The sequence below is a fragment of the Encephalitozoon romaleae genome, chromosome VII (assembly GCF_000280035.1).
Source record: "Encephalitozoon romaleae SJ-2008 chromosome VII, complete sequence".
In the NCBI taxonomy this organism is placed as follows: domain Eukaryota; kingdom Fungi; phylum Microsporidia; family Unikaryonidae; genus Encephalitozoon; species Encephalitozoon romaleae.
The window spans coordinates 151,172-170,426 of record NC_024902.1 but is presented as its reverse complement, the minus strand read 5'-3'; the positions used below and the strand labels follow the sequence as shown (position 1 = coordinate 170,426).

At 40.0% G+C, this 19,255-nt stretch overlaps 12 protein-coding genes and 4 non-coding genes across 16 annotated transcripts; 5 read left to right on the top strand and 11 right to left on the bottom strand.

Annotated features, from left to right (window-relative positions):
- Positions 1-72: 72 nt before the first annotated feature.
- On the bottom strand, positions 73-2,460 carry EROM_071450 (hypothetical protein; the record flags this gene model as incomplete). The annotated part of the gene is made up of 1 exon (XM_009266618.1): positions 73-2,460. The coding sequence occupies one exon, from the start codon at positions 2,458-2,460 to the stop codon at positions 73-75; it is 2,388 nt and encodes a 795-aa protein (XP_009264893.1).
- A 127-nt stretch (positions 2,461-2,587) lies between these two features.
- Positions 2,588-2,659, bottom strand: EROM_071445. The gene has a single exon. It is a non-coding gene; the product is annotated as a tRNA-Ala (tRNA).
- A 501-nt stretch (positions 2,660-3,160) lies between these two features.
- On the top strand, positions 3,161-3,403 carry EROM_071440 (putative Ser/Thr protein phosphatase; the record flags this gene model as incomplete). Its single annotated transcript, XM_009266617.1, has 1 exon — positions 3,161-3,403. The coding sequence occupies one exon, from the start codon at positions 3,161-3,163 to the stop codon at positions 3,401-3,403; it is 243 nt and encodes an 80-aa protein (XP_009264892.1).
- Positions 3,404-3,845: 442 nt separating this feature from the next.
- EROM_071430 (cation-transporting ATPase) lies at positions 3,846-7,274 on the top strand (the record flags this gene model as incomplete). The annotated part of the gene is made up of 1 exon (XM_009266616.1): positions 3,846-7,274. The coding sequence occupies one exon, from the start codon at positions 3,846-3,848 to the stop codon at positions 7,272-7,274; it is 3,429 nt and encodes a 1,142-aa protein (XP_009264891.1).
- A 132-nt stretch (positions 7,275-7,406) lies between these two features.
- Positions 7,407-7,524, top strand: EROM_071425. The gene has a single exon (XR_657239.1). It is a non-coding gene; the product is annotated as a 5S ribosomal RNA (ribosomal RNA).
- Positions 7,525-7,571: 47 nt separating this feature from the next.
- Positions 7,572-8,237, top strand: EROM_071420 (hypothetical protein; the record flags this gene model as incomplete). The annotated part of the gene is made up of 1 exon (XM_009266615.1): positions 7,572-8,237. The coding sequence occupies one exon, from the start codon at positions 7,572-7,574 to the stop codon at positions 8,235-8,237; it is 666 nt and encodes a 221-aa protein (XP_009264890.1).
- A 62-nt stretch (positions 8,238-8,299) lies between these two features.
- On the bottom strand, positions 8,300-8,372 carry EROM_071415. The gene has a single exon. It is a non-coding gene; the product is annotated as a tRNA-Lys (tRNA).
- Positions 8,373-8,451: 79 nt separating this feature from the next.
- EROM_071410 (hypothetical protein) lies at positions 8,452-9,186 on the top strand (the record flags this gene model as incomplete). The annotated part of the gene is made up of 1 exon (XM_009266614.1): positions 8,452-9,186. One exon carries the CDS (start codon positions 8,452-8,454, stop codon positions 9,184-9,186), a length of 735 nt encoding a protein of 244 aa, XP_009264889.1.
- A 51-nt stretch (positions 9,187-9,237) lies between these two features.
- On the bottom strand, positions 9,238-9,308 carry EROM_071405. The gene has a single exon. It is a non-coding gene; the product is annotated as a tRNA-Arg (tRNA).
- Positions 9,309-9,374: 66 nt separating this feature from the next.
- On the bottom strand, positions 9,375-10,076 carry EROM_071400 (hypothetical protein; the record flags this gene model as incomplete). The annotated part of the gene is made up of 1 exon (XM_009266613.1): positions 9,375-10,076. One exon carries the CDS (start codon positions 10,074-10,076, stop codon positions 9,375-9,377), a length of 702 nt encoding a protein of 233 aa, XP_009264888.1.
- A 65-nt stretch (positions 10,077-10,141) lies between these two features.
- EROM_071390 (60S ribosomal protein L37) lies at positions 10,142-10,445 on the bottom strand (the record flags this gene model as incomplete). The annotated part of the gene is made up of 2 exons (XM_009266612.1): positions 10,142-10,411; positions 10,443-10,445. 2 exons carry the CDS (start codon positions 10,443-10,445, stop codon positions 10,142-10,144), a joined length of 273 nt encoding a protein of 90 aa, XP_009264887.1.
- A 71-nt stretch (positions 10,446-10,516) lies between these two features.
- Positions 10,517-10,936, bottom strand: EROM_071380 (hypothetical protein; the record flags this gene model as incomplete). Its single annotated transcript, XM_009266611.1, has 1 exon — positions 10,517-10,936. The coding sequence occupies one exon, from the start codon at positions 10,934-10,936 to the stop codon at positions 10,517-10,519; it is 420 nt and encodes a 139-aa protein (XP_009264886.1).
- Positions 10,937-15,625, bottom strand: EROM_071370 (dopey-like leucine zipper transcription factor; the record flags this gene model as incomplete). The annotated part of the gene is made up of 1 exon (XM_009266610.1): positions 10,937-15,625. The coding sequence occupies one exon, from the start codon at positions 15,623-15,625 to the stop codon at positions 10,937-10,939; it is 4,689 nt and encodes a 1,562-aa protein (XP_009264885.1).
- Positions 15,626-15,770: 145 nt separating this feature from the next.
- Positions 15,771-17,585, bottom strand: EROM_071360 (hypothetical protein; the record flags this gene model as incomplete). Its single annotated transcript, XM_009266609.1, has 1 exon — positions 15,771-17,585. One exon carries the CDS (start codon positions 17,583-17,585, stop codon positions 15,771-15,773), a length of 1,815 nt encoding a protein of 604 aa, XP_009264884.1.
- A 122-nt stretch (positions 17,586-17,707) lies between these two features.
- On the bottom strand, positions 17,708-18,577 carry EROM_071350 (20S proteasome subunit beta type-1; the record flags this gene model as incomplete). The annotated part of the gene is made up of 1 exon (XM_009266608.1): positions 17,708-18,577. One exon carries the CDS (start codon positions 18,575-18,577, stop codon positions 17,708-17,710), a length of 870 nt encoding a protein of 289 aa, XP_009264883.1.
- A 61-nt stretch (positions 18,578-18,638) lies between these two features.
- EROM_071340 (60S ribosomal protein L22/L17e) lies at positions 18,639-19,190 on the bottom strand (the record flags this gene model as incomplete). The annotated part of the gene is made up of 1 exon (XM_009266607.1): positions 18,639-19,190. The coding sequence occupies one exon, from the start codon at positions 19,188-19,190 to the stop codon at positions 18,639-18,641; it is 552 nt and encodes a 183-aa protein (XP_009264882.1).
- Positions 19,191-19,255: the final 65 nt, after the last annotated feature.

The window sequence follows — 19,255 nt, the reverse complement described above, 5'->3', positions numbered from 1 at the left end:
CACCTGAATAATGCTCTATCACCGGTTAAGAAGTTCATAAAAGTTTTAAGTAGATATCCTAATTTAATTCAATCAAAACTCATCCTTGGACACACATTTTATCTTGTCGCAAGGATTCTCGCAGTTTTCCTCCTGGCATTCACATTCTTGTTCACATTCCATATCTCCTGGGTCTTCCACCATTATGGTTGTATTGATCGTTGTAACAACATCTTCTTCTTTGGCCTTTTTCTCGTTAAAGTTATCAGCTGATGTGGGGCATATGGTTGCAATGGGAACCTCCTCATCCTTGGAATTGCTATTGGGTGTTATTGTTTGAACTATAGTTCTAGTGGTTGTAACACTCACAGTCTTATATTCCACAACTGTAGTTGGCTTGGTAACAGTTTTCTCCTCAACTATGCCTTCGGGCTCCTGAGTGATGAATACTTCCTTCTCAATAGTGCAGGGAGGTTCCACAACGGTCAGTTCTTTTATAACGGTGACTGGGGGAAGTTCCATCTTTTCAGTTCTTGTAACAGTTTTTGCTGGCTCTGTTACAGTGATTTTTACAGGAGGGCTTTCTTGTACGAATGCCGAGCTTATAGCAATTCCTGGGATATCTCCACATGAGTCCCCATATTTGACCTTAACTGCCTTTATAGATATTTTGGGAGGTATATAATCAGGGCTTCCAGATCTGATTTTTGTGGGTTGGTTTACAGAAACACCCGGGCTCTCCTGAGCGTTAGCTTCGGGAGAAGAAGGAGATATCTGTGACATTAGACCATTTTGCTGAGAGGGACTAGGCAGTGCACCCTGAGAAGAGGAGCCACCCTGTGCTCCCTGGGGAGAGCCTGATTGTATGCTTTGAGGCCCTTGATTGCTGCCTGCTGAAGAACCCGGCTGTATGCTTTGAGATCCTTGGCTATTCCCTACTTGTGAACTTGCGCCAGAAGATTTGCTTGACGGAATCCCACCATTTGAATTCTGAGATGGGCTTGCAGAAAGTGTTTTCCCTGGTGCACTCCCTGAGCTTTGTGCCATGTTGCTTGCAGACGAATATAGTTTGTCGATAGCATTGGCTTGCTTTTGACAACTTATACTGTTGACACTTTGGTCTTGATATAATCCTGTTCCAGTTATCTTTCCAATCTGAGGTATGTCTTCCTTTGAACACCCACAATCCTTCCCAACAAACAAACCTGAACTGTCAACCAACTTACCGTCCTTCTGCTGGAACTTTATGTTTCCAGAATAATCGGTGTATTGATCCCCATCCTTGTAAGCAAGCACTTGATCCACCCTCTCACATTCCTGGCATTTCCCTAGTGCGTCGTTAACATCCACCGAGCTTAGGTTTTTGATCTTGTTCACCTCAGATGCCTTCTTTAGGACGTCAGCAATTGAGGAATGGGGTATGGTGGATGATACTTGTGACACTACTGATGATGCCATGGCAGATGACAACACAGAAGATGGAAAGAAGGATGCTGATGAAGCATTCCCCATCACAGATGAAGACATGATAGATGAATGAGGTATTGATGACGAATATCCTGTACTACTAGATTTGACTGCACTTGAAGACAATTTGGTGGACACTACACTACTAGCACTGGTAGAAGCTGCATTAATAGATGATAATTTGTCTGAAGATGAAGCTGCTGAAGTACTTCCAGAAATGCTTGAATTTGAAGATGTGTGGATACTAGAAACCTCATCTTTGCTCTTAGACTCTATGGCCTTGGAGGCTGAACTCGAAGACTCAACACTGGTAGATTTCTCTTCCTGAGACTTTTTTGTACTAGACTTAACCTCATCACTACTAGAGCTAGTTTTTTGTTCTGATGTTTTGTCTTTGGACTTTTGATCTTTAGTAGTGTTAGGTTCTTGCTTTCCTTTATCCGCCTTCTTAGTTTCTTTCTTTGGTTCTGCCTTCTTTTTAGTGTCCTCCTTGTCAGCTTTCTTTTGAGATTGAGCTTCCTTTTCCTTCTGCTTTGCTTCCTTTTGCTGCTTCTGCTCTTCTTTCTTCTGGTTTTGCTTATCTTCTTTCTGCTGCTTCTGCTCCTCTTTCTTCTGAAGACTAGCTTCTTTAGAATCGCTTTTCTTTTGCTTACTTTCTTCTTTTTTGGCCTTTTCCTGGGTCTTCTTGGCTTCTTTATCTCCCTCTTGTTGCTTTTTTGTTGCACTATTATCTCCTGATTGTTTCTGGCTTGGTGCCTTCTGTCCAGTGGAAGGAGCCGGTGATTGTGCCTTCTCCTTTTCTTCCACCTTTTGTGCTAAATTGGACATATGCATGGATGATCCTGCGCTTACACCCCCGGACACCTCGTTTGATGTTTCTTCTGGAAAATGATGGGCCTTTTCAAATAATTGGCTCAACAAATCCTCACCTGACTTGACATCCTTTAAATTAATATAAAAAACTTTTCTACTGCTTACAGCCGTCATGAACATTGCTAAAAAGTTCACCCTCATTGATGGTGTTTTTGTTTACTATACAACCTCCTAAATGCATCTGTGTTTCACAAAAAGGTTTTGATGGTTTCAGATCCACTTCATTTACCGATAGACCCTAATTTAGATGAATAGCAAAATGTCAAAGTGGAGAATATGGGATTTGAACCCATGACCTCTTACATGCTAAGCAAGCGCTCTACCGCTGAGCTAACTCCCCTCTCGCCGTAAGATGTATATCCCCTTCCATTTCTAAGACACTTAATGCATTATCTCATACAAAAAAACTATGTAACTAATACCAAAAATAATTCACACTTCTATCACTTTATTTTCACTTCTCTTAACAATGACCGAAGCAAAGCGTTTACTCCCATAAGCAAACAACAAAGTATTGATCTTTACCTGAGTAAAAACCCCAATAACCATCAAGATCATAAAAGGATATAGTCCTGGCACTCTGATGAAGTCTACAAAATCTCCCTTGAAAAATATGTTGCATGCGCGTCCAAACCCAAGGTTTTCATTCAGAATAGCTTCCAAAGTAATCCACAAAATAACTGACCCGGAAAAACTAAAGAAAACCGAGTATATGACTATCCGGAATTTCCTAGTATTTCCAAGAGAAAGAATGAGCAGGGCCAAAAATCCTAGGTGAATAAGAAGATTACTCATACTCACTGTTGCTAAGTCTTCAGTAAAGATTTTTTTAAGAAAGGACATGCCTATTGAGGCAGCAAAAATCCAAACAATCGGAATCATGCACATATTGACTGTAAATGCGATCAAGAGGCATAGATTGCAAAACAGTACTTCGTTCATAAAAATCTTGTTCAGGAAGCCTGCTATTGCTGAGTATATTCCCTTCTGCCCAGGATTTACGCCTAAAAGTCTAGTATGCACCTTTCGATCAACTGCCATCATGCACATCCCGATAATGATCGATAAACACAAATTCTTATAATTTTCTCCTTGAAATATCATAACCGAAGCTCCAGAGAAAAGTGTAAATAGAAACGTTTTGCTAGTTCCAAACAACCTGTCTCTCTGGCTAAGTATGTTGTGCATTGTGCTGGAAAAATCAAAAATGTTAATCGCTCTATCTACATCAGCCATCCTACTTTGGATTTCTTAATTGTATTTTATTTATTCGTTACCCAATTAACAGCTAATACTTTTATTCATACAAAAAAGTCGAAGTACTTTATTAATTTATATTAGCAAGAGATTAGGTGTCTGTCAGAGAAATCCATATGCATTCTCTACAGACCTGTGATGAAGTCCATAGGTTGGTTTAAGCCATATTTTATAAGTATTACCGGCATAACAAACTTTTTGAAAATCTCCTTTCTTATTCAAAGAAATGATTGTTCTACAAAATCGATCGGGTGTGAAAGCCCCTGAAAATGTTTGTGGCAATTAAGCAGGAAAGACCGTTCATAAGCATTGAAGGGAGAAAGAGAAGGATATCGACACGTTTCTATAATGCTCTTTGTGTGCTGAGTCTAGGAGGGGTCTACATGGTTTGTAGATATCTGCCTAGTGTCAAACATTTTCTGCTTAGTTCGCCCTGCAGCCTTTCTGAAGCAGATTGCGCTATAATAACATCACAGAACGGGAAAAGGGAGTTTATTAATGTTCTTTTTTATGACACATCTGAGATTCCTTCGCTTAGAAGATACTCCCAAGGAGGAAGGGCACGTGTGATAGATTCTCAGCTTTCTAGGCTTATATACGACGTTGTCTCTAGGAAGTTTGTCGTTCCACCAGAACAGAAACTGCTTTCCAGAGATTTTGAAGAGCTTTACAGTATGGAGGTTTCGAAGTCTTCTGAGGCTGAAAATGCAGAGTCCATACAAAGAAATATATTTTATGGAAAGAACATCACAAACCTTCCCATTCCTAGTATTCCTGAGATAATTCTGAAGAATGTATTCAGTATTACATTCCTATCGAATATGATATGCTTGTTTGTATGGGAGTTCATTGAGTACACCAAATACGCATTTGTAATGGGAATACTCATGCTGTATTCATTTGTGTTTACAAACTGGGAGGAGATTTTGCATTCGATTAGTATGAGAAAGCTTGTGAAGAAGAGGATGGTTAGAATACTTCGAGGAGGAAGATTTGTGAAGGTGGATAGTCGGGAGATATATCCTGGAAATATAATGTATATTGAGCCGTGCAAGGAATTTCCATGTGATGCTCTTGTTATCAGAGGAGATGCTATAACAAATGAATGTCTCCTTACCGGAGAGGCTGTTCCAATATATAAGAATGCTGACCAGCCAAGCACTGTGTATTCTGGGACTGATGTTTTAAAGAGCATCAATACTGTACCGACGTTTACGAACCCAAGAAATGAAAATCTTTGCAGGGTTAAAAGTCTCACCAGCAAAAGCAAGCAGAGGACGACTGGAATGGTTGGATCTATGCATATTCCCGAGAACTTTGCCATTGGAATGGTTCTCAGAACTGGTTTCCAAACTGCTCGTGGACAGATTCTAAAGAATATGGTTAACTCAAAGCCTGTTCATAATAGATTTATAAAGGAAGCAGAGGCAATTATTTTTGGTATTGCAGGGATTGGAATGATAGTTTCTGTCGGCATGGCCTACGTCTTCAAGATGATGGGGTTTGATGCAAGAACAAATCTTGTGTATAACCTTGATTTGTTTTTTACATTAGCCAATCCTGCTCTTCCAACATATCTAAGGCTTGGGGCCCAATTATGTTACAAAAAGTTGATCAAGAAGAATATCTATTGCAACAATCTAAACAAGATACACTTAGCTGGGAGGGTAGATACGGCGGTTTTTGATAAAACAGGAACACTAACGTGTGATGGGCTTGATCTTCTTTGTGTTGATGATCTCGTGGAGGCTACAGATGATATTGATAAGGTTAGCACACTTATTAGAATTGGGCTAAGTACATGTCATTTGGTTTATGAACTAGATGGAAGGTACTCTGGAGACACTCTTGATCTGAAAATGTTTATTTTCTCCTCTTCTAAGCTTGTTCAGAATGAAAACACAAGAAGTGTGGTTATTGGGGGACAAAATAAGATATATGGTCCCATTCTGAAGGAATATAACGACAGCGAGGAAATGGTATATTACCAGAAAGACAAGACTCATGGAAACAAGCTCGTTAGTGGGGATAGCGGTACTTACGAAGAATCAAAAGACACTTCCCCAGTAATTCTTAACATTGATGGGGTCCATGGACATAATAACTTAAATGAGGGGTATAAAGACGATCAAGATGATGTTATTAATGCAATGATTGTGAAAACCTATGAATTTGATTCTAACATTAGAAGGATGAGTGTGGTAGTAGACGTTGGAAGCAGGAAGTATGTGTTTACAAAAGGATCTCCCGAGTCTATCCAGCAGATTCTGAGGGAGTGCCCAAAAGGATATGAAGAAAAGGCCAAGGTGTATTCCTTAGGAGGGTACAGAGTGATATCTCTATCATATAAAGAAATAAGCAAAAGTGTCGATAGAATTGTGGATGAACACGAAATGGAATTTCTTGCTCTTATAGTGTTTTCAAATAAGCTCAAAGCTAATTCCAAAAGAACTATTGAAGAGCTCAACGGGGCAAATATAAGAAACATCATGTGTACCGGGGACAACATACTAACAGCGATATCTGTGGGAAAGGAGTGTAAAATTGTAGAGGATTTTGTTCCTGTGATATTTCCTGTTCTTGAAGAAAATGCAAAGTCTATTTTTGATGTTGATTGGCTCTGTGTTGGAGATGAAGAGGAGTTCACCTTTGACAAAGTGAAGCTAAGTCTGTATAGAGGAAACGATAGGGTTTCGAACAACGAGTTTGTTGTTGCTTGTGAAGGAAGGGAGTTTGACTTCTTTAGAAACACGCATTACTTCCAATTTATTCTTGAGAAGGGTGCTATATTTGCTAGATTCAATCCCGGACAAAAGAAAGCCCTTATAGAGAATTTGAGGGCGATTGGGAAGATCACGATGTTCTGCGGAGACGGGGCAAATGATAGTGGGGCTCTGAGTAGTGCTGATGTTGGGCTTGCCTTAGCCCAGAATGAGGCTAGTCTGGCAGCTAATTTTACATCTGTCGATATAGGTTCTTGCTTGGACTTGATCAAGGAAGGGAGATCGGCATTTGTAACATCGGTTGGCACATTCAAGTACGTTGTCTCTTCTTGTGTGATTGCATATGTAGGGCTTCTCTTTCTTTCTTTGAGAAAGAACTTCCTGAGTGATATACAGACAATGCATGCGGATCTATTTGTCTCTGTTCCCGTTACATACATGTTAACATGCTTTGATGCATCTGACAAGCTATTTCCTAGTCGTCCAGACATGTTTCTTTTGCCCAAAAAGGATTTTATACCTTTCTGGATAACTATAGCCTTTGAGAGCCTAATTCTCTTAGCTCTGTCCTGGTATGGAGAAGCAAGCCCTGCTATGAATGACCAGTCTATTGGAGCAGAACTTGTGTTTTTTGTCACGACGTTTATTTATATTTTTAATGGCATGTATCTGAGTGAATGGTCTCCGTATAGACAAAGCTTAAGAAGTAATGTATTATTCAAGGCTTTCATCTTTTTTGCTCTTTTGACAAGCATTGCTCTTCTGATAGTGGTGTATATATTTCCTGAATGGACATCTCTATGGCTAAAAGAATACAAGTTTGTAAGGACAAGCGGATTTGAGGTGGGGTTGGTGTTTATCTCTATGTTTTTGATTGCCACTGTAGTGTTTATAGTCCAACCTTTAATTGGTAGAATGTTTGATGAGGAGAAGAAAAGAAGTATGATGGGAGGAGATTCCTCTGAAAATATATAGGATGAATGGCTGGATTGGTTGATTATATTAAATCTATTAAAGATAGAATAGATTTTGAGGCGACAAATGAGCGGGGAGCATGGCTTCCAAACCTTTTCACACTGTATTTATGGAGGTATTGGATTGCTACTAGTTACGGCCATATCCACGGAAAAGCACCGGAACTCGTCAGATCTCCGAAGTTAAGCCCGCGCGAGCTCGGATAGTACTGAGGTGGGAGACCACTCGGGAATCCCGGGTGCTGTAACTTTTCTTTTTCCCGTCAAAGATTTAAAGATCTGTGTGTAAAGACCCATTATGGGATCCAAGAGGTTTGTGAGATATCTTTCGGACTCTATTGCAAGCCTAGGCTCAATGGTCATGAGTATGTCCCCCAACTCCCGTGCCCCAGTTGAAGAATCTTCTGTTCCCCTCAGTTCAATAAACATGAGTGAGAAGACACAAGACTGTGAAAGTATAGCCAACCATTCGGACGAAGAAACTGTTATAGTGAAGAAATCGGATCATGAAAAATCACTTTTTGAACTAACATCTAGCAGAGTGGTAATCGAGGATCTCAAAAGGAGGGAGGAGGAGTATAGCCGAATGCTGAAGAACTATGATGCAACACTTACATATGTGTTGGAAAGAAATGAAAAGGAAAAGGCTCTTTTAGAAGGTGTTGTCATGAATGAGGAGATAGAAAGATTGAAATCTAATGAGTATAGGCTCAAGAGTTACATTCAGGCGCTAAAAAGAGATTTGTTTGCAAGCGAGGACAAGATAGAATCTCTTCAAAGGGCAAATAATGAAAGAATGGAATTTCTTGCCAAGCAAGTTGAAGAAATTAGAGGAATGTATGAGGAAGAAAAAGGAAAGGTTTCTTGCTTGAGTAAAAAGTTGAGTGAACTAGAGAATGCTTTTGGAGCGAGATGCAATGAAATGGTTGAGCTAGTTGAGTATTGTAAATATTTACTACGATGAAGACATTAAAGAAGCACTTCGTACCGCCAGATATTTCTATGTTTATTGTGAGAAAAAAGAGACACCCCGTGCGGGACTCGAACCCACGACCCTTGGATTAAAAGTCCAGCACTCTACCAACTGAGCTAACGGGGTTCAAGGTGTGTAGATGAACCCTACGTCTCCTGTTCATGATCCCATAAGTACTTTTTGAAAGTACTCTAACGCTACCCTAATGTTGTATGACCTGGTTATTGTGATAGTAGTTCTTGTATTTGGCTTTTTACTTTCGCAGAGAAAGAAAAGGCGATTGCAAAAGAAAGCCTTGCTTCTAGAGCCATTTAAGAACCACTTTGAAGAAAGCAATGGGGAATACTTGTCTATTCATCAATACATATTGAAGCTATCTGGGAATCCAAACTTGAAGTATTTATGTGCAATAATTACTCTTAGGAGGGACTTCTGCTTGAGTTACCTTTTTGGACCAGTGCCAAAGGAAAACTTCATTTTAACAGGGCAACTGAAGGCTAGGGTACCATGTGTGTATGTGTTCAGAAAGAGCCTGCCGCTAAGACATTATGGACTGAAATATACAAAAAAATGTTTGCTTGCAAATATACCTGGATATAAGGCATTTGGGCCCCTTGAGGAAAAGCATCTTGAGTTCATCAAAAAGTATGAGGTGTTAACCTTCTTTATAAGCTACGCCCCTCTAAACATTGAAGATCCAGCAGATTTCGAAAGTTTGGTTTTTCTGAAAGCAAGTTTGCCTCTTCTTAACAGTACAGAGTTCATTGATGATTTTCTGGCTCTTTTCGACAATGTTACTCTTGAATCAGGAAAAAAGTTTCTTGAAATGAAGCAAGGATATAAAAAGGATATAGAAGTGTTAAAGGCAAAAGAGAATAGGAGTCTTGGAGAAAAATTGGCTTCACGAATAAGAGAAAAAAGCAAGACTAAAAGAAAATAAAACCATCATTCTTATTGCAGCATAACTTTTATTTGGAAAACCTGGCAAAAGCGAGTCCTCCGGGATTCGAACCCGGACTATTTGGTCCGAAGCCAAGTGTTCTACCATTATACTAAGGACCCTTCTTGTCAAGATCACGCCGTTCCACAACAAAGAAAATTCAAATATTTAATTCTGTATAGGTGTTTTTAGAGCGACTTCCTGCTCAACTCTTCTCTTTCTTTGCTTCCTGCTTCCTCAAACACCATCATTTCCTCTTTGAGGATCCTGTCTCCATCAACTCTCTCTCCATCAGAATTGATCCCATCTACCCAATGACCTATGTCTTTGCCATCTAACTCTTTATTTCCAAAGTCTTCAAGATACATAGACAAAATCCTTCTCTTATACCAGACTTTTAGTTTTGGCGTTGAGACCCTTAAAAGACAGGAATCAGACCATCCACTATAGATCTTTTCTATTTTATCTTCTTCTTCATCAGAAGGTGTAAAAATGATTGTTATCGTTGAGTATATTCCTTCTTCGGCATCATTTCCATTACAGGTGTATGTTACGACCGCCTCATTTCCCATGCTTACTATATCATTGAACTTTCCATAGCTCTTCTTCCCATTTTCAAAGCCTATTTCAATCGATTCAAAAGGGACGATCCGGTATGCTTTGCCACCTTTTTCTATAGCAAAGGCAGAGATACTCTTGAGTCTTTGCATAAGTAGTGGAAATGGCGGATCAAGCATATCATCTTCAATCTCTCTGAAGTAAAGATGTAGGTCAAGTCTTCCATCAGAAACAGTTTTTGTTACATCCAGACCATTGAGCCTTTCCAAGATCCTTTCAGACTCATATGCAACCATTTGTCCAGCAGCATATCCAAACAACAACAAATTCATTTCAGGGTCAAACACCTGGTCTTTTATCTTAAACTACTGTAGATCAAAACAGAGAGAAAACCACTTTAATTTTTAATCCAGAGTGCCCTCAGTATCGGGTTTCCCTTATGCCCATTTCTTGCTGCCCTTAGCTCCCTCTTCATATACCTCATTCTTCCAGTTCCAACAGTACGTCTGCGCCTTGCCTTGATAGATCCCGGATTTCTCATCTTCGAATTGGGATATCCACATGATGAACATGAATTCTTTTGCTTATGGTAGCTCTGCCTTCCACATCTTCTGCACATCTCCGTGTTCCTCTTATTCTTTTTTCCAAAGCTAGCTGTACCTTTACTCTACAAATTAGTTAGCTCAAGCCCAACTTACCATTTCTCTGGGCCAATTCTCTAAAATTTTTTATCATTCTTTTCCAAAACCACTTGGATTCGTGGGACATAATACTATTTCCTATCAGCATTTTTTGTGCTATACATACTTAAAAGAACATCCATTAGTTTGATATTTTCATAAGCTACACACACACGGTATGACTCATATGCATGCTTCAACTTTTCCATCTCTATTCTCTTGCTTATCAGAATAATAAAGACGTCGTCAATTCCAGAAAGAGAACTGATCATCCATCCATTCACTTCAATGTATAGAAGCTCGTCTCCGTAAGCATTTCTGGCCATCTCTTCCAACCCTTTCACAGCATCCAAGATTAGCGGATCAAATGGCCCAATGGAATATACCTTCTTACCCTTTCTGAAGATAGCCATAGCATCTCTCATTCCGCCTATGTAGGGCCCAACAACCTTATATGTGTTATTCCGAGGATTTCCAAAAATAAAACAATGCATATGTACAAAAAGACACATTTATTCCATCATTTCTTTAAACTCCTCCAAAATCAATTTGAACAAATGTTCATAATCAATTTCAGAGCAGTTTTCATCAACCCAGTTGTAGTAGACCAGTGCATTTTTTGTGAAGCCCAGTATCTCATCGATATCTACCTTTCCAGATATCAGAAATGGTGTCTTCTTCTTTGGCCTTCTAATCTTACTTGGTATCTCCTTCTTGTATCTTGCATCTAATAGGCTCCATAGGCTCTCCAACCCAGGCTTCTGACATTCCTTTGAGTCCTTGCTTTCCATCAATGCATTGTACCTTGGGCCAAGAAACACAACCCTGGCCTCGGAAAACTGTGGCGTGTTCAACAGAAACACAATATCCAACAACTTCAACACCTCTCCAAGAAGCATCATATCTTGGAAGTCGGGACTCTCGACTACTATACCGATGTCGTAAAGAAGAATGGGGTATAGATTGATTAGCTTGTCATGCGAGATCTTGAGAATCAGCATCTTCGAAAGAAAAAACACTTCTTTTCTAACCTTTGACGAAGGATAGTTTATCAGTGCTGCTATCTTCTCAATAAGCTTCAAAGAAAAGCCTGCAAAATAATTGTAGGGTGCAGAGAATATGATGTATGAGATCCTTTTAAGTACCAAGGTCTTGTTGTTAGCATCAGAAGCCTGTGAAACAAAGAATCCGCTGTCCAGTCTGACAATGAGGTCATTGATAAGAGAGGGATCTTCAATCACAACTTTCTTCATAAGACTTGACTTCTTATGTAAACTATATGTGAAGAAGTCGAGTGTATGGAAGATCTCTACAAACTCTTTTCTCCAATACTTCACCATAACACCTTTTTCATTCAGCTTTGTAAGAAAGTCGATTCCAATGTTTTTGAGACCGAGGTTGGCAGAGTTGGTAAAGGTAAGAATGGCAGCAATCAAGCTTGGAATTGTCGAAAGGACCACCCCTTGGAACTTGAAATCCGTTATCTTTTCAAGCAACCTAATCTCGTCCTCATATTCCCTTTCACCGTTCCTTATCTTTAGATCTAGTCTCTTCTGTAGAAAGTATATGGAATTTAAAATAGCTGTTTGAATGAGAGGCTGACTTTCTTCTTTGAAGTTAGGAAATAGGAGAAAGTCTAGAACGAAGTTCAAGGGAGAATAGTCGGGCCCAACTCGGTAGGAGGAAATTTTCTCGAGAAGATTCTTTGATCTATTGAAGACACCCATCATCTCTTGAGGACTCATAACTTGGTTTAGTACACTTAGAAATCTAAAGACCTTTACAGGATTGGTCGAGTAAAGATTCATGATGGAAACATAAAGCTGCTCTCTAAAGTCAATGGACTTTAGAAATGGGATACATGGAGAGTTCCCTAGAATCATCTCAACAAACCTGATGGGCACCTTCTTGTAGAACAGAGCCGATAACTTTTTTGCAGTTAATAGCTTCAGAGCATCGATTCTTGTGCTATTTCTCTCATTCCTATCCCACCCATCAAGGCCATTTCCGGTACCAGATATTTCGCTTTGTTCATCTCTTCGAGATATGCAAGTTGCTTTGCTTCTTCCCTCATCAGAAAGCTCAATGTATTGAGTTTCAAAAAACTCAAAAATAAACTTCATGCTCTTGTCTATAAACCCGGGAAGCTCTCCTTCTGCCCCTCTTTTGGCCAGTATGGTGGTTATGGTCTCATAAACTATCATAAGTGCAAAGTCTTCGTTTTCCAATGAAAACAGCACGTTTGAAAGTACCTTTCTCTGGAGTCTATCAGTTAATGAAAAAACAAATCCTAGGAATTCATGATAATAAAAGCATTGGCTGTCAAGTATACTGCAAAAGTCTTGGATTGCTGTACTATTACCACTGTGTCTGATTAACGGTGCAATTCCTAGCACAATCGCCGGGTCTCTTCTATTTCCCTTTGCCACGTCTACGACTTTGGAAAGTTCCACAGTATTCATCACATTGCTTTCCAAAACCCCACTCTCCACCAGAGCCTCAAGGACCTTGATAATCTCCAGATCTGCATCTCTTCCATCATACTCCTTTCTATTCGCAAGTAAATGCACAAGTATCCTATACAGAATTTCTTTAGGTGGCACACCTCCCTCCAGAGGAAGAGCCCTGAAATACAACTTCTCCGTAGAATCTATAAGCATAGACTTGAATCCCTTGGAATACCTCAGGAGATTCTTAATGCATTTGAATACGCCGAATATCTGGTTGAGATCGATGGACTCAGCAAAGAGAGAATCATTTACCTGTATGTTTGAATCCTCCAATTTCTTCAGGAGGAACCTGAACAAATCATCAAAGCAAACCAAAGAACAGAGAAACGTATCCAGGACAGGATCGCCAGGATCGAGTTTGCAGTTAATGATATAGTACAACTCTAAAAAGTCGAAGTTTCCTTGGAAATTTTCAAGCTTGAGAAGAAGGAAGTAGCTGATCTCTTCTACTTTCTCCTCTCCAATCATTTTTAGAAGAAGCCTTTCAAAACTCCCTTCAAAAATCATGTTGTATCTCCATAAAAGCTCAGTCAATATCCTACAGTCAGGACCTTTGCTAGTACTAAAGAACCTGTCTGTGGAGTTCCTTCCAGGCATGTCATAAGTGCTTTTTCTTGGAATTTTTTGAATCCCGTCACTTTTGTCAGGTTCTTTCAAGTTCTCCAAATACAAACCTCTCTCTACATGGCAAAATCTTCTCCATAGCACATCAAACATGGCAGTTGCATCAAGCTGGGTACAATCTATTGTTTTGTATACCTCAAGGTGCTCCTTTATGAGCCTGTTGGAGGATCTCAGCACAAGACTGTGGTAATTCTGTATAAAACCGTTAGGAAGAGCATCTACACCATAAATCTTGATGAAAGTAACCATTAAAGGAAGAGACAGCCCTATATCACTTTCAATAACTCTTCCAATCTTATCAGAAATACTGTACAACATCGTTGACGAGATGTCATCTAGTACACTAGTATCTTCCTCCAGATAAAAGTTCCCTATAAGCCTCTGCAAGTTCTTTCCTCCCTCAACCTGCTTTTCTTTGAACTTCATCACCTTTACACTAAAGTCTAGAAAAGAAAAAAGAATCTGAGAATCAAATAGTAGAAAATCAGAAAGAACCAAATGAACTAGAAATGGAAGATGATACTGAAAAACTTCGGGATCCACCACAGAGTAATTTTCCATAGCGAACCTTATGAAGTCAAGAACTTGTGTGGGATTGTTGACATCTTTTGCATTTCCGGAATTTTCATCTTCCAATGCTTTTACCATCAAGCATCCCCTTGAAGGGCTTCTATCTCCATGAGAGCCTCCCTCCTCAGGAAGACAAGTCCTTTCGATAGAACTGCCATCTTCAGAACTACTAACACTCTCGCTTCTTATTAAGGATTCCTGGCCTTCGTTAAGGATCAATGACATCGAATGCATACTATACATTTCCTCCCTTACCATGCTGTCATTGAACTCTTCATCGTCAATTAGATTGATATCCAGCAGCATCTTTTCCTTGGCATGATTGAGGACATTCCTCAGCCGGAGATAGAATATTTTCCAGATAGAGTCCAGGTCTGTAGTCAAAAATGCTTTTGCAATCTTCTCGATATCAATACTTTCTCCTAGACTTTCTTCAAATGCGTCCTGTTGCATAATTTCCTTCGCACTATTTTTCTCATGCTTTTGAAGGCAGCCCAGAACATTGAAAAGAAGGTTCTCCATAATCTTCTCACAAAGCTTTCCTTTATCCTGTAATGTCATCATAATTCTGAAGAAGAGTTGGATATCCTCAGCACTGCTTCTGTCCAGAAACCTTTTAAGTACTCTGCTCAGAAAAACCACATCTGTCTCATTGAAACTATCTGTCATGCACAGCCATCCATATATCCTCTTGTTAAGCGAGAGGTCTCTCTTCACAAACAGCTTGATCACAGCTTCAATAAGATTATCTAGTATATCTTCGTAGCAGACATGACTCTTATCAGGAAATATAAATATCAAAAGGTCTAAGCAGTTCCTCACTACTAGCGTCGATTCGCTTCCAAGCCCTTCACATAATGCCCTTGTTACAAGCTTTGTATTTACCACCATCGATTCCTCCCAGCTCATACTTAACGTGAAGTTCACAACAGATGTTCTAAGCCTTTCATCATTAAGAAGAATGCTCCACATAGAAGAATAGAACACTACAGGTGAGACCAAAGACTTGAATTCGGTTATTATGAGACGTGCTCGCCCATAATGTTCTCCAGATTCAAATTCCATAGGAGGAAGAAGCCCAATAAGTATACTTGTACAATACATCTCCACATCCTTTCCCAATGGAACAATGTATCTTTCTATAAGATCCAGAAAGGAGTTGATTACAAGAATTCTGCAGTGTGCTGAAAAAGTAAAGAGTCCTAATGTCAGAAAATCAAATTCCTTAAGAAGGTTCTCTTTGGAAATTCTTTCAAACACCAAGGAATACGTCTCCAAAGTCTTGTTGTGTATTCCTGCAGGAAGAACAGGGTTCAGGCACTGGTTCAATCTTTTGAACAAAAGCTTTTTCTTTGGGATCTCAGATATTGAGAACTTTTTAATAGTGCTGTCCAATGAGCTTAGCAACGAAATAAAATCGGACCATTCCTTGGCAGTCTTGAATGCATCTAGCTTTTTTGTCATCTCAGCCTCATATCTTTCTCGGCTCTCGTCCATTTATGATGCCTCTAAGGGCCCATTGTTTTTATCTATCAAAAATGCACAGAGTAAATAGAAAGATCATAAAAGCGCATGTCCTGGCCCATAAGAGCCTCAGCCTCCTCATACATAAAACATAATTCAACCTAGGTTTAATTCGCCTCTAGAGCTCAGCCCTGTCTTCCTCAGAACCCTTTTGGCTTTCCTCAGGATGCTTGTCTGGTACTCCTTCTTCCTCTTTTTTCTCATCATCTACCTTATCCTCCTCTTTCTTCTCAGCTTCCTTCTTAATTCTTTCCTCATATGCATTAAATAAGTTTTTACGCCTGATAATAAGACTGAATTCAACTTCCTCGATGTCCTTCTTTTTGTATTTATCATCCGAACTCATGGTGTTCAGGTGTTCTAATGCCTTCGACACTTCATCTTTCAGCCCCTCATTCCATACCTCCAGATTGCTCTTGCCTAGCTTCTCAGTGGAGATTATCGTCTCCTTCAAGTCCTTCAATGCCTGTTCCCTCAGGTCTCTTTCCATTTTGATCTCGGAATCCTTTGCCTCCACTTCCTTCCACTTGTCTACCGCCCTTTTGATTCCATCAAGATCATCGACCTTAGTAAAGGCCTCATCCCCCCCTTCTATACATGAATCAGACACTTCTTTGAAAATATCCCTAAGATTTCTTCCTTTCTTTTTATCAAGAATTTCCCTTATCTCTTTCCTTAATCGTACCTCATCAACATAGGCCTTTCCGCTCTTGCTATCCCCGCTAACACATAAAACCTTAGGGTCAGTAATACTATACTCCGTCCTCATAATCCTGGCCGCTCCTTTCTCAATGTCTTCAGGCTTTATAATGTCTTTTGAAGAGAAGGACCCAAGAATTTTGTCAAAAATAGGGTTTTCGTAAAACTCAGATCTTATCATTACAGAATACTTCTGTTCCTCTCCAATCGCTTCAGCAACCTTCTTCTTTATACTTCCAGTGATGTCTAAGTGTTCGTTACTCTTCACAAACTCCTCAATCCTTCTTTGGATTTCCCTCACGTTAAATATCGGCGCTTCTATCACAAACTTCACCTTCTCTTCAGAGTCAACTACATTAACCCCATTGACTATCTTCACACTTTCAACAATGCTCTTGTATCTCAGCGCTTTGTTAATTTCCTTGTATATAGGCCTCATATCTATCTTCAGGTCAAAAACATCCGAATCCTTCATCCGAGGATAAAACGTCACATTTCTGTTTGTATCGGAAATGCCCTCCTTGCTGGAGACATACCCCTTAAGACTTTCCTCTATGTACCCATACACTACCTTTTGAATAGCCCAATCAGATATTCCGTCGAAACACTCATAAAATAGGCTGTTGAACATTCTTTTCTTGTCTTTCACCTCCATCTTATAAAGCGAAACCACAGTCTTTCTTCCTGTCATCATAATCACCATGCAGTGCAAAGACCCATCTTCCATAATATGCTCGGTTTTGGACACCAATCCGCAAAGAGACTCCGGTACAACACACACCTCCATTCCATTTAGAATCCCAGAGAGGCACTCCCCCAGCTCTCTTGCCTTGGCTTCGTCAAAATATCCTCTGTACCCAATTGCTACTTTTGTGATCCCTTCTCTCATAACATGCAAGGGCTTAATAGCTGTCGATAGACACAGGTAATTCATTCCAGAAGCATCAAGCAACGTTTCATAACCTTCAACTAGGTATCCTTTATCCCCAATATTTTCAATCCCTTCACAAAGCACTCCCTCAAAATTATCTTCAAACATCTCTACTGGATTCCAAATCGTTCTAGGATTCAGATGCTTGCTACTCATCGCCACTCCATCTTCAATAGTAAATGCAGAAGGCGCAATCCCAAGGGGCCTGTCTGCCATTCTTCTCTTCTCATAGCTGGCCCACTTGCTGACGACATCTTCATACCGGATCCCTAAGCTTTCAGAACATACAAACGAAAGGAGCATGGGAAACAAGAAATTCATCCACAAATGCTTGGGGATAACTTTCCTCCCTAAAATCATGTGAAAATTAAAGGACCCTAGGTAGGTAATGCAGAAAAAGTCTAAAACATAGGGCAATGACTTGTTTAATCTCTTCTCAAAGGAAAGACCTTGCGCTCCACTTCATTCTCTCTTACCACATAGACTTCAAGATTATCCTTTGTCTTTACATCCCTTTCAGCTGCAGCGTTAAATGCTTTGGTAATAAGTCTTACACAATCCTCCTGGCTTAACTGTGCTTGCCCAGCATTGTTCCAATTTTTCTTGGAAACAAAGGAATCCAGTAGGGGTTGGATCATACTTCTCCCGCTTCCATTGCATATACATGTTACAGACTCAAAAGACCCCACAGGATCGTATGAGTAGACATATGGTCTTCCATTCTCAAATCCACTCAAAACGCAGTATGAATAATATGGGAAGAATCTTTTTGAGTATAAAATCTTCGAAAGCAGATTTGCAGCACTGTGGACGTTGATGGAGCCCTCCACTTCATACTGCCGTATCTCATATGCCATTTTCACATAGACCTCATGGCTATCTGCATAGAATCCTGTCCCAGTAAGAAAGAGATCTCCAATCTGGAATATTTTGGTCATCTCTCGAGAGTTTATAATCATATCTGAAGAATGCCTTGTGTCCCCGCCAATAACAATGAAATCATCTTGCCTCAGGCAAACTACTGTACCAGAGTTATCTTCATATGGATTGAACTTTTCCCCATCTTCAGCTTTTGTATACCTCGACCTTCCGCTAATAAACAAACTCTCCATACTTTCCCCTAGATGTCCCTTGCCCATCCTCTCTACACTATCTTCATCTCTTCCGTCATCTAACATGACTGCAGAGTTCAAGGGAGTGTGAATATCAAGATCCTCAAACAGTCCATATTCCCTCACTGTATTTAGTATAGATCCTCCACTTGTAGAATATGCTCTCCCCTTATTGTTCAACATCAAGAAGGGCCCTTCAGGGAGGGAATAAAAACTAAAAAGAAAGCCTTTAATGATAAGTTAGTCAGGCCTCGATGCTAACATCGTTAGTCCCAACCACTTCTGCAACAGCTTGGATATGGCATGGACTCTTGTTGAATGGATTTACTCTTCCATGGGCCCTGAAAGTCCTACCAAAAATCTTCGGTGCCTTGCTAACTTGGATATGTGTTATCACTAGGTTTTCCACATCAAGATTCTTGGTTTCTGCAGACTCCTTAAGGTTCTCAAGAAGGGTAATCACAAACTCTGCAGACTTCTTGGGCCATCTTCCTCTTGTTTGAACATGCCCTCTCTTAATCACCTTCTCTCCGTTGGCCTTCACAATTTCCCTTTTAGGGATGCTGAACTTCCTTGCCTGATGTGTTTGTCCACATCCGCGGTTGTATCTTCTAAAGGGAACGCACTCGGTCTTATTGATCACATTCTTCAGATACTCAATTGCATCAACAACCTTTCTCTTTCTCAGGGTCGAGCATGTTTCCCTAGTCTTTTTGAAGCTTACTTTTGCATTGTCAATCTTCCCCTTCACAGCCTTAGAAGGATCGTGCACTTCGTAGCTATACTTGATCCCCATTTTAGGGCTAACTTTTTTTCATCTTCTTTGTGGAGGCTTACCGTGCAAAATTTTCATCTTGCTGT